Raw genomic sequence first — 14,569 nt, forward strand, 5'->3', positions numbered from 1 at the left:
GTTCCGTTTCACTGTGTTTAGATGTGCGGTTCAGCAGATTTCTAACTAAAGTGAGACGACATTGAAATGATGACTTGCTGTTTAATGTGGAAAATAAAAACAAACGTGACTGTCATCTGTGTGTGTTTTGGTGCCATCTAGTGGGGAATCCTGGTCATAAGCCTTTATTGTAATCAAAGGTTCTGTTGAAACGAGGCTTTGTGAGGCTTCTTTAAATCTTTCCCAGGTTTAAAACTTGACCTACAGACTGTAAATAAATGTTACAGTAGCTCCATATTCAGACTCTGGGTGTCGTATAGCAACAATAACAAATGTTATTGTTATTGTTGGAACATAAACTTTCTTTGTGTTCCAGAAACTGAGTCCAAAGTGAATCTGTAATCAATGTTTATTGAAGACAGAATGACCTGGCAGAATAAATGGATAATTATTAACATCTCAGTTGTTACTGCAGATTATGGGGGCGAGGTGTTAGTTGTTTTTTTAAAAAATATTTTTACATGGACATAAAATCAGCTTAAATCTTTAACAAAATGTGCATCTACTGCAGAAATATAAAGGGATGGATGATATGAGAAAGTATTAGTTCCTTTTTGTTACACTTGTTTCCGATTATTAAAGATATTAATGTCGAACAGAGTTAAAGTGAGTAAATGCATTGTTTCAAATGATTGCATTTATTATGGTAAAATAATCTCTGGTCATTGGTTCACAACCTTAACCTCAAGCTCACTGCACTGCAGGAAGCCAAGCCACTTGCGGAAGCTTTTGAGGTGGCCTAGTTAAAGTTTACACCTAAATCCAGTTGAAGACCTGTTGACAGACCTGTCAAATGGACAGAAAAAGCTTTCAGTGTGTCTGGTTTAAAGCAAAGGGTCAAAACTCCTCCATATGGGTTTAAATGCGTCATCACCAAGAATGACAATAAGTTAAAAATCATATTTTGTATGTATTCATGTCAATCTACAGCATTTAGGCATTTAGCCGTGTTTGTTTACAAAACAAACAAGCTTCACTAATTTATCATTAAATTGAATTTTATATAAAAATCCAGTTAGCAAATTCTGTCATCTGAGGTTATTAAAGGCTAAAAGCAGGACAATAATTTTAAAGACATGTTAGAATGTTTCTTGACACAGGAACTGTTTGCTGCAATATTCAAATTCAATGGAGTTTGTTTATAAACATCTCCAGACCTTTTCCATATTCTTCTTGCCAATTTACCCTAATCACATTCGGTTACATTTTAGTTCAATATTTGTTCTACGACATTACGGTCAACTTGTCAAAGTTTTATTCCAACTCACTCCGTTTTCTAAGGAGTCCCAGCTGGTTGCAGCAATCCCTCAGACTGAGCATGTATGTAGCAACAGTGGAGAGGAAAACCCTCCAGCAGAACCAGAACCGGAACCAGAACCTGGCTCAGTGTGAACAGCCGTCTGCCACGACCGGCACTCAAAACCCGCAGAAGCTCTGAGTTCTGCCAGTCCAGTTATTGTCTTCATTACTCCTGGAAATATTTCTGCCGCCTTTTCCTCTCATCTGAAGTTGCCTTGGCAACGTTTTGATCACATTATGGATGAGGTAATGATTAAACTAAACTCACCAGGCTGTCTTCACCTCACACCTGTAGCATTGAGAACATCTACTCCCAGCTGAAATTATCATATTTAATAATTATTGAACATCACATTCCAGAGAGTTTTTATCAAAGGATTAGTGAAACCAAAAACTTCCAACATGCTCAAATTCTAATCTGGACCAAATTTAAACTGATTCCATGTCGTCTTTGTGTTTGTGCACAAAACGTGCTGCTGCTATGGCAGAATGCAGAGGGTTTGCTGCCCTCTTGTGGTGAAACGCTCGCATATTTCTTGCAGACAACAGTCAGTGTGAAGTCATCTGACCTGAAGCAGGTAAAACGCGTCACTGACACTAAAAATGATGTTTCTACTAACATAGTTCATCTGAAGAATTATGTTAGAAGAAAGTAACTGGACTGAGATCTGTCCTGTCTGTCCACATCCGTCAGCATCTATAACGACTGAAGAATTTTGAAATGATATGAGTTACAACAACATTTCATTTCCCTCTGGGAGCAATAAAGTATTTTTGGGTTGAATTTGAATTTGAATAAAGACATTTTGTAATGACAAACATTACAAAAAAAAGACAACAAAACACCTAATCACACAAACTCAAAACTTCAAATCATCCGTCATCTTTACAAACGTTCCAGAATAAATAAATAAATAAATACACATAAATGTCAAAACACAACATTTTGACAATTTCAAAGACAAATTAAAAAGAACAGGAACAATCTTTACTTGGAGTATAAACTCGGCCATTCCATCAAATTCAATATCATTTTATTATCCTTTATAGATTTTTAAAGACTTTTTAAAATTTACATGATCAGCAATTAATGATAATTACACAAGGCAACATGTTCCAGCAACCAGTTGCTCTACCAGCTGTTTATTGTTTTATTAGAGCGTTGGTTAATAAATATAAAGTAATAATAATTCATGTTAAAAGCATGTTTACTATAGGTGAGCATAACTGTGAGAAAAGACTGGATGGTTTATGTCATATGCAGTAAATGTTCCTGATCCCACAGAATCAGAAGCTCTCCCCCTGGAAGTCTTCACAGATCTGTTTGGAAATAAAAGTTAGAAATCAGCAGTACTTCCAGTCTTTGCTGTTTTTCTGACTCACTACGTTTCCAGCAGAAGTTTCCTCCAGCTTTTCTCAGAAACCTTGAGCAACAATTCATGATAAACGGAGGAAACTAAACTACAGTATAAAACGTCACCTCCCTTTTCTGTGCTCCACTTCCTTCTTCGCTTGGATGTTTCTCGTTGATTGCTCTCCATTTTTTGTTTCTCCTCCATCCTGCCTGCTCGTCTCCGCCTCCTTCCCCTCGGCGCCCGCGTCTCCCTGGACTTCCATCCCGTTCCAGCAGAGGTCTGGCCAACCCGGAGGTGGGAGTGCGGCCTCGCAGCTCCATAAATCCAGCCTGTAATCGGCGTGTACCGGCCATAATGAGCTGCAGATAGCACAAATATGCTGATTATCTCCCAACATGACGGGGGCAGATGCTTGGACGCTCACTTTGTTGAAGCAGTTCCAGTGGCATAAATAGCTGTCTGTACATGGACATGGCCAACAGCACACACACACACACACACACACACACAGCTTGCATTGACATGTGTGTGTGTGCGTGTGTGAGGAGGAGAACGCAAATACCATGACCAAAACCTCCAGCATCGTCTTCGTTTCGGAGCTCATCAGCTTGTTGGTTTTTTCATCCCAAAGATCAGGTCAGGCTAAGGAATAATACCGAACCGGCCCAAGGCAGAAGTGAACTGTGCCGCCAAATCATTTCTATTAGTTTTTGAGACTGAGAGGCCAGTACTATTAAATTTGATTTGATGGTTTCACAAAAAATACATTAAAAGATTTTCCTTTGTAAAAGTGCCAAATAAAATCTTCACTGTTAAACTCTGATGCCATGAGTTCAGTAGTTTTGTATTTTTCTATTTAAGCACAGTTTGTTCACAAATAAGCAGATTTCATGACTAAAATCTGTCGTGAGTTGATCAGTGGGTCTCTGGAGTTCAGTTTCAACCAGTCAAATCAAATTATAACCTGGATAAACTAGTTTATTCCATTCTTACTTTTACTTTTGGTCGATATTCTGTGGAGTTTTAGTTAATTGTGAGTTTACTTCTTTCCTACTCCCAGGCTGCAGTATGGAACTTTAACTAAAGTATGTTTTTTTTTACATATATGTTAAAACTGTCACCATGTTGTGACAGTAGCTGTAGTGTAGCAGGGAGAAGGGAGAGGGTATGAGCGCCGCATACACAGGTGTGACTGACAGCACTGAGACCCGCCTCCTGGCTCTGATTGGTTGCTTCTGACTGTATTTCTGCAGATGGCAATGAAGCCACAGTGAGAAGGCGGAGGAGATCAAGATTTTACACTGATTATCTGCCTCATGCTGTCAGGACACAGTGACAGTTTAACAAGTAGACTATGTAAATATATATTTATTTTAAGAGCCATGCATCACTTATTAAATAGGCCTAAAACTTCAGTGCTGATATGATCAAAGCCAAACAGAAAGGAGCATTCTGTGTTTTTCAACAGATTTTCACTTTTTCTTTTCTTTTCTTTCACTGCAGCTTTGATAATTTGTCCAGTTTGTTTTTCCGTAACCTCTGCTTTACTTCAGCAACTCCAGATTAGTCACCAGTACACACTCTGGGAACCAGAGGACCCCCTGCTCTCCTCTTCTCCCGACATGGAGCAGATTTATAGAGCTAGCCTTGAACACTGGGCTGTTGCTGGTGGAGCAGAGCCCATTCTGCTCAGAGAGAGTGATGACTTCAGCCCTGCTGCAGCGCTCTTCTCTGATTCACCCCACAAACACACCAACACCACAACCCAACTCTTATTTCACTTTACATATAGGCAGATTAAAGACTCCAGGAAGTTCATTTGGATATTCAAAGAGCGAATACTAAATAAAATTTGTAATTAAGCCAGATGCTTCGGTTAGTCAGCTAGTACTAGTTAATAATGTGTGTGTGTGTGTGTGTGGTGTTGTCTTCATTTTGGTCATTTTGTTGTTTTATTACATAACCAAACAAGCTGAGGAGCAAAATGTGCAACGGTTGTTCATATACTGCTTTAACATGTCTGTTAATAAGGAGGTATTATATATTTTTCCAGGCACTTAGTGTCATTTTATAGCACAATTGAGTAACTGTTACTTTCAGGTTATATAAAAAAGCTGCATACGTCAAACATGACTTAAAAGAAATTTGACTTAACTTGACACTTTGAAATGGGCCTCTGTCTCTTTAAGAAGCTCCTGTTCATTGGGGCCAGCATCTTGTACAGAGTTTCTCTGCTTTCATTTGTTCTGCATGGAAACAAATGACGTCGTTTCTCCATCACATTTATTCTTCAGAAGTCGCTCTATTGTTTGTTTTTCTCTCTACACAAAATCTATGTTTGCAGCTCTACGCTCATGTCAAAGCATTAATAATCACCATCATTATGGATGCTAATAACAATAACAACTTCCATTTTCTCATATAACCTTGTGCAATGTCTTGTAAATTTGAATAAATCCTGTATTGTCTGGTTTCTATTTAATTCAATTTAATATATTTTTTCTGTAAGTAATTTTTCAGTGCACATTATATTGTTTTTAGATATTTTTATGTTCACTTGCATGTATTTCTTACTGAGCTGTTAAGTGATTTTTCCCACATTGGGGTTAATGATAGAGTATTGTATTGCATTATATTATGTTGTATTATATCGTATTGTATCATAATGTATCGTATTGCATTGTAATGTATCGTATTGCATTGTAATGTAACATATTGTATTGTACTGTACTGTGCTGTATCATATTGTATTGTATTGTATTGTATCGTATCGTATTGTATTGTATCGTATTGTATTGTATTGTATTCAGACAGCAGGCTGGTTGATAAGCTGCCTCAGTTGTAAAACTCAAGCTGAAATCTGCTTTGGTCTGAATCAATACCAAACTGATTGATAATCTTTATTATCTTTAATTCTCTGCATTGATTTTCTGGCTGAAGAACGTAGTGGGAGCAACTCAGCAGCTGTGACTTCTATAATATGCAGTTCTATGACATGTACTTATACCGCTCAAACTTAGAGCAGACCTGCTCAGTGGTTGATGCATGTGTTGGTCCGTCACATGTGATCCCCATAAACACATTGGAGCATGCAGTTGTGATGTGATTAATGTGTAAAAGGTTCAGGAGGTAGGAATACTTTCTGCTGCAGGTTAATCATTAGGAATTATCGTCTGGTGACAGGTCCAGATCAGGCTTCCTTGACCTTTCTGACCTTGAAGTAAAAGCTCACCCATCAGAGAACGTTCCTAGCTTTCTCCCAGCGTTTCCGCAGAGGGGGATGTTTTCCCCTGAACGCGACCCGCAATCATTGCCCAAAGCGCGCCCGCTGGTGTTTTCATGGAACTGAAAGGTTACATTCTGCGGCGGAGCTGTAATGAGAACTAAGTGGTCTGACAGCTGCTGCGTTCCCACAACAATCCCTCCCTCGCTGCTCGCCGGCCCGTCCATCCTGCCACTCCCACACAAACCCCTATTAAAAAATGTTTTCAAAAAAGACACAAACCTTGGCAAACATACATTTTATTTCATTAAAAAAAAAAGCACACAGATGTCTAAATGCTTACAGAAAGAATCTGAAAAGACGTTAAATCAGGATAATTGGTTACACACTGTTCCTTCATGTTGTGATTTGTGGAGCAATTAGTCAAGAGATTCAGACTTTTTATTTCCTCTTATCAAACCCCTTCCTGACAGTCTGATGCTTGTTCCTTGAAGAGAAGAAAACTTTCAAACAAGTGTAAATTTAAATCATGTTGGGGTGTGGGCATGTGTGTGTGTGTGTGTGTGTGTGTGTTTACATCTACATACACTGCTCTGCAAAATTTGGATGCCCTTGTTATTTTTTTTCACATTAACAAAAACTTTGCTGTATTTTATCAGGATTTTCTGTGATAAGATGAACAGAAATGAAAACACTGCAAAAACTACAAATCTTACCAAGTTTTTTTTTTTTTTTTTGTCTAGTTTCTAATCCAGATACCTCAGTGCGCTTCAGTTAAGGGAAAAATTATAAGAAACTTTTCAACAAGATGCAGGAGCTCGTTTTGAGTCAATAATTATTGAACATAAATAAAAAGTACCAGTTGCACTGGCAGATTCTTACACTTTAAACGAGATATTTTCCCCGTGTTATCAGTTAATCTAGTTTATTAGTACAGCATATTTCAGCAATAACACAGTTCAAAGTGCTTTACATCATAAAAACACAAAAATACAAAGTCATAAAAAACTATACAGTCAACAAAATACACCATGAAGTCAAAGGTGAACTAATCTCTCAGGTGAAATTAGAACCTTTTTAAAAAAATCAAAATTAGGAAATTATTTACTTAAAACAAGCTCTTATATCTTGGTGAAAAGTTACTTGTAAATTCGTATATTCTTATTTCAAATGAACTAAAATATTTGGACTATAAGACTAGACAAAAATACTTGGTAAGATTTTAAGATTTTGCTGTGTGGTTTTCGTTTTTTTATTGATTTTTTTTACAATTAAAAAACAAAACAAAAAATCATACATAAAATCACATCATGTCCTAATAAAATACATTGAACTTTGTGTTTGTAATGTGACAAAATGTGAAAATGATCAGTAGGATTAAATACTTGTGAAAACAGAGAAAATCTGCACACAGGCAGTCAGAATGTTGGAGGATGTGTAATCAGGTCTAGTCCAAGGACTGGCAGAAAAGTTGAATAAATGATTATTAAAAAGCATGTTTTATTTTTATCAAACAACTGAGTTTTTTCCTCCTGATCCCATCATGGCGACTGATGACTAGATTGATAAAGTAGTCTGGTATCGGGTTACCGCTGTTCGTCTGGGGTCAGAGGTCGGGCCGGGTCGTGGCCGTGCCGGGGCCTCTGATTGGCTGACAGCAGATCCCCAACAGTGCCACAGTAGAGCAGGGAACGCATGGGCCACTTCTGAGGACAGAGCAGGACAAAACATCAGCGTTGGTCATTACAGCTCAAATACAACATACATGCATGTTTAAACTCATGAATATTAAAATCATCTCAATGATGGATGTCATTTGGAACACATACAATCCAGTGATGCACATATCAATATATGTACGTGGAAAACACAGTCATGAGTCAGGTGAAGCATCCAACAGTCAAAACAGAAAGCAGAGGTTTCCAAAATGAACCAAACAGGTTCATTACCTGGCACATTTAGATTCTAAATTATTTTCCTTTAACAAAGAAATGTATTTCTGTTAATGAATGAGAAAGGCATCTTTCCAAAAAGATGAAAATAACATATTATAAGAAGTATTCATTAAAAATATAATTTCTCTGTCGTCTCTATATATAGGTGGAATGAAAAGATTACTTCAAGCATGAATGTAACAAGGTTGTGAATAATTCTGGGCCACAAAAACACTAAACAATCATAAACTCACCACCGCCTGCTGCAAAGCCATAACACTGAATCATTCACATCCTCATCTCAGGTTAGCATATGAGTCACTGCTTTTCCTTCTGGATGTTTAGCCAAGCATTTTTTGTCAGTGGGTGTGGGTTTAATTCTTAAAAGTTCATCTGATCACTAACTATCCATTCAGATAACTGGAATAGAAAAACAAAGAGTGTGTTTTATGTATCAGGACTGAGCTGTACTCTGTTCCAGTGTTTTAATTGGTCTGGGGGTGACAGAGGGCGTGGCCTCATCCAGGAAGTCATGGTAGAACCTCCACCGTCTGACATGATGATGTCTTTAAGAAAGCTTAGAGAGGCGAGTCTGATTGTATCACAGTGTTGGAGCAGATTTACTCTACAAAAGAGATTGAATGGGACATTTCCCCTGTTGCATGTTTGACTTTATTGTAGTTAAGACAAAATGGATCCTTTCCTGGTTCAGGCAATAAAGAGATAATGTGATAAAAATTATAAAAATATAATCAGGAGGGAAGGAAACAGGAGAACCTCTGACTTTATCCAAACATGTCATCTAGCAGTGATGGAAGCATTTATCTAACAGGCCACCCACTGCACATAGCGTTTAGCTTTCAGCTGTTGGTTCCTTACTTTGACAGGATGCAGGTATCCGCCCGGCCTGGAGGGGGCAGTGTGCTCTGCCACCGCCCCGTCCTGGTCCAATGTCTTGGTCAGGTACGCTATGTAGTTAGTAGCCAGGACCAGGACATCCAGCTTGGACAGTTTGGTGTCAGGTGGGACTGAAGGCAGAGCTGCCTGGGAGGAAATGTTTAGTTTTTATATTTTAATAAAAACCGATGAGAGAAAAATCTGCTCTGAGTGAAAGGAGGTGAAAATAACAGAACAGAAAAAATAGGGATTATAAAAATAGCCTTGTGACACCTGTGTGTGCGTTGGGGTGTGTGCACGTGTGTAGGTGTGTGTGTGTGTGTGTGTGTATCAGGTTTTTATATCCTGGTGGGGGGTGTGAGGACCACTGCTTCTTATGGGGACATTTTCGTGGTTCCTATAAGGGGAAATGCTGTTTTTGGGTTAGGACTTTATTTAAGTTTATTTGATAGGGACAAACACACATCGACAATGTGCAATGGTGCAATAGCAACAACTAATTCACAGCATTTATCCTTAGATGGGATTTTAAACAGCACATCTTAGAACTAGTAAAAATTGAAGTAATAATCATTTAAAGTAGCAGAACATAGTGTTGACAACATATACAAATAGTGAAACATAAAACATTAAGAATGGATACAGTTCTGTTTTTGACATAACCAGATGTTTGTTGAACATATTGAAACTGGTTACAGACTTTAAATGAACAGGAAATGTGTTCCAAACAGCAGCTCTGTGATGGTTAGGCCTGGGGTTGGGGGTGAGATAAGGGTTAAGCTGTAGAAAAGTAATGGAAGTTAACGTGAAGTCCCCACAAGTCATGAAAACACGAATGCGTGTGTGTGTACCTGCAGGCTGTGGAAGGCCTGCCGCAGGTTGCGCACTCGGCTCCTCTCTCGCGCTGCGTTTTCTGGAGAGTGCTGGACCCTTGGGGGCCTGCTCTGGACCACGGGGCCACAGGCGGAAGCCGAGCTGAACCTGGACCCACACACGGTCTGCTCCTGAAACACACAGCACACTTTAAACAATCGGTGTTTTATCTGATCTCCAGTTCCGTTTAGAACGGCGTTGGTAAATCACGGGGCTCTGTGTGTTTTGTCAGCTTTAGAGCCGCTCAGATTACCGGCTCAGATTCTCACTCTGATCGAACCAAACTGGAAAAGAGAAGAGCAGTGGTGGGATTCAGATAGGTGGACTGACACAAACAGAAACAGCAGCTGTCACAGACAGAAGGTTTATTTGTTACTTTTTACAGGGTTCAGTATTTTTCTTTCAGATTTACACGAGATAAAAATGGAGAAAATGAAGCTTGGACATTTATTTCCAATTGAATGATTAATAACTTTTATTATTAATCATATTCCAACTTCCCACACAAAACATCTGAGTGACCATTGAATTAATACCAGTTTTTAAATTAAATCGTCAGTCAGATTTACATATAAACTATATCTGGATGATGTCTCTAATATAATATCTATTTCTAGAGGAAACATTGTATTTATTTGTGCTGCATTAAGCAGGCTTATCAATTCATTACACTTCTCTGGAGAAAAAAAATCAATTCTCTTAATCAAATCTTAATGCTTAAGAACAATCCCAATAGCTACATGATGACCTTGAATAAACAAAATATGTAATTTTCCCTTATTTTTGTATTAATAAACGATTCAGCTTGTTTTAGATGTTTGCTTTAAAAAAATTACTCCTCCTAAATGAAAACTAAAGATTTTTTTTATTGTTTTCTTAAGTGCATTTTACATAATAATAATTATTATTGTTTTATTATTATTATTATTATTATTAAGAGGAAGAACATTTGATTTGTGAATTTTGATTTATTCAGTCGCAAAGTGAAAGTAGAAACATTATATTGGAAACTCTTATAATTAAAGTAAAACAAAGCAAAAAAAATGTAAATACACTGCAAAAACATCAAATCTTCCCAAGTATTTGTTTTTCTACTGCAAATATCTTAATGCGCTTGAAATAAGACTAAAATAATTTACAAATAACTTTTCAGCAAAATATCATAGCTTAAAAATCAGAAATAAATTTCAAAAAATAAAATAAATATCGTAGCTTTTTTTAAAGATAATAATATCTAGATATTGATTTAAAAAGTTCCTGTTTCTCTGCCAGATTGTTTCATTATAACAAGGCATATTTCCAATGATGTAAGAGAAATAATCTGCCAGTGCCAGTTTTGATCTATATTGACTTTAAACAAACTCCTATATCTTGTTGAACAGTAACTTGGAAGTTAGTACTCTTTAAATAAATCTAAAAATAGTTGCACTGTGAACTAGATAAAAAATACTTTGAACAATTTTTTACATTTTCGTAGTGTAGATTAATCAGATTTAATAACAAAAAATATATATACAGCTCTGTAAAAAACGAAAAGCCTGCTGCACTGAAAACCTCCTGGTTCTTCCACCAAATATTGATTTCTGAAATCTTCCTGAGTTCAAACATTTGTTGTTTCTAAATGAATATCAACTTATTTTCCTTGCATTATCTGAGGTCTAAAAGCACAGCATCTTTTTTGTTATTTTGACCATTTCACATTTTCTGCAAATAAATAAATACTAAATTTTGCTTGGAATTTCTGAGACATGTTGTCAATAGTTCAGAGAATTATAGAACAATGTTCATTTTACTCAGACAAATAACTATAAAAAGCAAAATCGGAGAAACTGATCATTTCAACTGGTCTCTTCATTTTTTCCAGAGCTCTATATAAATATATAAATAGTTTGAATCTGTAACCAAATAGTCCACATTATCAGCATATCCAATATATTTCAGCTAGTCCTACAGGAAGAAATTATACTAATAGGATGGTTGTGATGACTAGATCATAACTTATTAAATTGTGCTCTGTTGTTCTAACATAGTTTCTCTTAGAAACCAGGGTAATGTTTTAGTTAAACTAGAGAAAAGGAACTGACCCACTTCCTGGGCTCCTGGCGGCTGCTGGTGGCACTCTCCCTGTGTCCCTGTGGGGCTGCTGGGTGGTCGGCCGCTGCAGCGGGTCTCTGATGCACCAGCTGCTGGTTCACCGTCACCAACATGAGCCCTTCCAGAGGGTTGACCGCCATGGGTTCTGCTGGAGAGCCGCAGCAGACTCCCAGCGCGTCGGGAGGACTTAAATCACTGTGGCTCGGTGTGTTTTCATTGGCCGGATGGAGGTTTGCTTTAGACCGCAGCAGGCTGCTGTGAGGAAAGTTCATACTGTCTAGTAGGTAATTCAGTGAAAGCACAACAAAGCACCTGACCCGAGGTCATCTTTTCATCTTCTCATCTTTAAAGCCTGATCTGGATCTCAAAAGAAGCTACTGACTCAAACAGTTGAAATTACTCATCACGTCTCTTCCTGGTCCGGCTTGGTTCTGTCTGGCTAATCCGAAGCTCCTCAGTAGGAAGCCTAGCATCCACCCAGACCCATCAGGCCGCTGGCAAACACTGCAGGCTCTGGGCTCTTCCCCGACCGTCCGCTCAGTTCCTCCCAGCATGACCCCTCTCTCCCTCGCTCTGCGTCTCTCTCTGCTCCTTTCCTAATCGGGTGAGGTAATGCGGGAAACTTCATGTGGTCCTTATCTCGGCCGCCCGGTCATCCTGATCCTCCCCTGGCCGTTCGGTTGCCAAGAGGAGCAGGCGCGCAGGCAGTCAGGGCCTGGGGGAGTGCAGCGCTGGGAGGGTGTCCCGGGTCGGGGGCTCCGGGGGGCCTTGGGAAACTCAGAACTCTGCTAGCAGCTGGACAGGGGTGGGATCTGAGGCGCGGGGCAGCGCGACATTAAACCTCACCAAACACGGGCAGGCGTGGAGAGTAGTTTGCTTAACATTTGTGTGGTTTTTCACCCTGATTTCAGGACAGAAAAGTTAGAGTCAAGAGTTTGGAAGATGAACAAGATCAGAATAAAGTCTTCCAGCAGTGATGCTCTGCTGGTCACCACTGCTGATGGAAAGGTTAAAGAAGAAGAATTTATGTATGTTTTGATATCTGCATAACAGATATAATATCCTGTCTGAGGAGAGGCAGAATCCTCTGACCATCAACCGCAATCTACCAAACCAGAGTTAAGTCTGAAGTGGTGACGTATTCTGCTATAATCTACATTTAACCAGCTTAGAATTATACTTGCACAAGAATGAATATGACAGCCTATGGCGGACATTGTAGATGCGGAAAAAAAAGGAGAGCATTTGTTAGAAAAAAGAAAAAAAAAATTCTAGAAAAACTTGTAAATTTATGAGTTTGAAAAGTTGAAAGTTTTCAACTTTTGAAACGCAGAAGATTTCCATAAATCTAACATTTTAGACTTTTCAAGCTCAGAAATATCCAAGTTTTTTCTAGCGAATTTTTGACTTTTCAAGATCAGAAATGTCCATAATTTTACAAGAAAATTTCTGAGGTTAATCTCAAAATTTCTGAGTTTTTTGGCAAAAATAAACTTCTATTTTTCTGTCTACAATAGCCATAATACGCCGTAGCAACTAGCAGTTTTCATCCTCAGGCTGTCAGGCTTTTAAACTCAATGGGATTTAAGGTTTTTGTTGTTTTTTTTATTATTGTTATTTATTTGACTTTTTTAAACTGTGTTGACAGGAGCTTGTTGAAGTACAAATTTCATCACCCAGATTTTTTTGGAAAATATGGCAATAATGTTATTTCCATTCATATTTTCAAGAATACTGACTATTTGAAGTGAAAGGAATGAAGATAAAGATTTAGTGACTTCAGAGAAGATATTTATGGATGCCGTCAGATCTGGATTTACTTTCAGCTGATAAATGTAAGCATCCATTAGCTCTGTGATAAATTAGCTAACAGTGGTTGTTCTGTTTTAGAATAGTTTTTGTTTTTCCATGTAAACAGATATTACTGAAGAAAATGGAGTCTTGGGTCCCACTGGTGGTTTTCTAAGGACTTGGACCTAAGTCTGTTACTTACACAGTAAATGTAACCTTATTAACTGAGACGTAGAGCTACTAAACACCAACAGCAAGTGATTCACTCATTTCCATACTAGAAGAGGCCATATTGACGTTTTTCCAGATTAAACTTTGGATTTCACCAGGACTTTTCTGTTCAGTTAATTGCCAAATTAAGTAGTGCCAGTTCATGTTTATTCCATGTTCTCGTTCTTTGTTTTTGTTACATAACAAACTTAAAAAGTTCAATGCTCTGTTGTGCCATGTTAAAATGTGATAATTCTGTATTTACTGCAAGTATATTTTAATGACTTCTTTTGGGGGAAAAAATCTCTTTAAATGTCTGCTGAGGTTACCTGAGGAAGGCTGCACAGTGGCGCAGTTGGTAGCACTGTTGCCTTGCAGCTAGAAGGTCCTGGGTTCGATTCCCAGCCTGGGGTCTTTCTGCACGGAGTTTGCATGTTCACGCTGTGCATGGTGAGTTCTCTCCGGGTACTCCAGCTTCCTCCCACAGTCCAAAAACATGACTAGGTTAATTGGAGTCTCCCTAGGTGTGTGTGTGTGTGTGTGTGTGTGCATGGTTGTTTGTGCTGCCCTGCGACAGACTGGCGACCTGTCCAGGGTGACCCCTGCCTCTCACCCGGACAAGGGTGTTAGAAAATGGATGGATGGTTACCTGAGGTCAGACTTTAACATTCAGCTGTAAGTTTTGTTGATACAAAAAGAAATAGTGAGAACAAAGCAGTAATACACTGTTAGTTTTATTATAATAATCGCACAATAATTTCACAATAATTACTATATCTGCTGTATAGCAAACCTGCTGAGTCATTGTTATCTATTGACAAGTCCATTTCATAATAGATGATCTTATAATAGGT

The 14,569-nt window shown here is 38.3% G+C and overlaps 1 protein-coding gene across 1 annotated transcript; it reads right to left on the reverse strand.

The window, feature by feature from the left end:
* Nucleotides 1-7,204: 7,204 nt before the first annotated feature.
* tcf23 (transcription factor 23) lies at nt 7,205-12,993 on the reverse strand. Its single transcript, XM_028041033.1, has 4 exons — nt 11,705-12,993; nt 9,599-9,751; nt 8,730-8,894; nt 7,205-7,622 (listed from the first exon to the last, which is right to left on the reverse strand). The coding sequence occupies exons 1-4, from the start codon at nt 11,984-11,986 to the stop codon at nt 7,503-7,505; spliced, it is 720 nt and encodes a 239-aa protein (XP_027896834.1). The 5' UTR covers nt 11,987-12,993; the 3' UTR covers nt 7,205-7,502.
* Between the last annotated feature and the right edge of the window lie 1,576 nt (nt 12,994-14,569).

This window comes from Xiphophorus couchianus, chromosome 15 (genome assembly GCF_001444195.1).
Source record: "Xiphophorus couchianus chromosome 15, X_couchianus-1.0, whole genome shotgun sequence".
In the NCBI taxonomy this organism is placed as follows: Eukaryota; Metazoa; Chordata; class Actinopteri; order Cyprinodontiformes; family Poeciliidae; genus Xiphophorus; species Xiphophorus couchianus.

Bases quoted from the DNA above. Each gene is read 5' to 3' on its own strand.
- tcf23 (XM_028041033.1), bottom strand. From the start codon at position 11,986: ATGAACTTTCCTCACAGCAGCCTGCTGCGGTCTAAAGCAAACCTCCAT. The intron at 9,752-11,704 runs GTCAGTTCCTTT...TGTGTGTTTCAG, and splicing joins GCCAGGAGCCCAGGAAGTGG to GAGCAGACCGTGTGTGGGTC. The intron at 7,623-8,729 runs GTAAGGAACCAA...CTCTGTCCTCAG, and splicing joins GATACCTGCATCCTGTCAAA to AAGTGGCCCATGCGTTCCCT.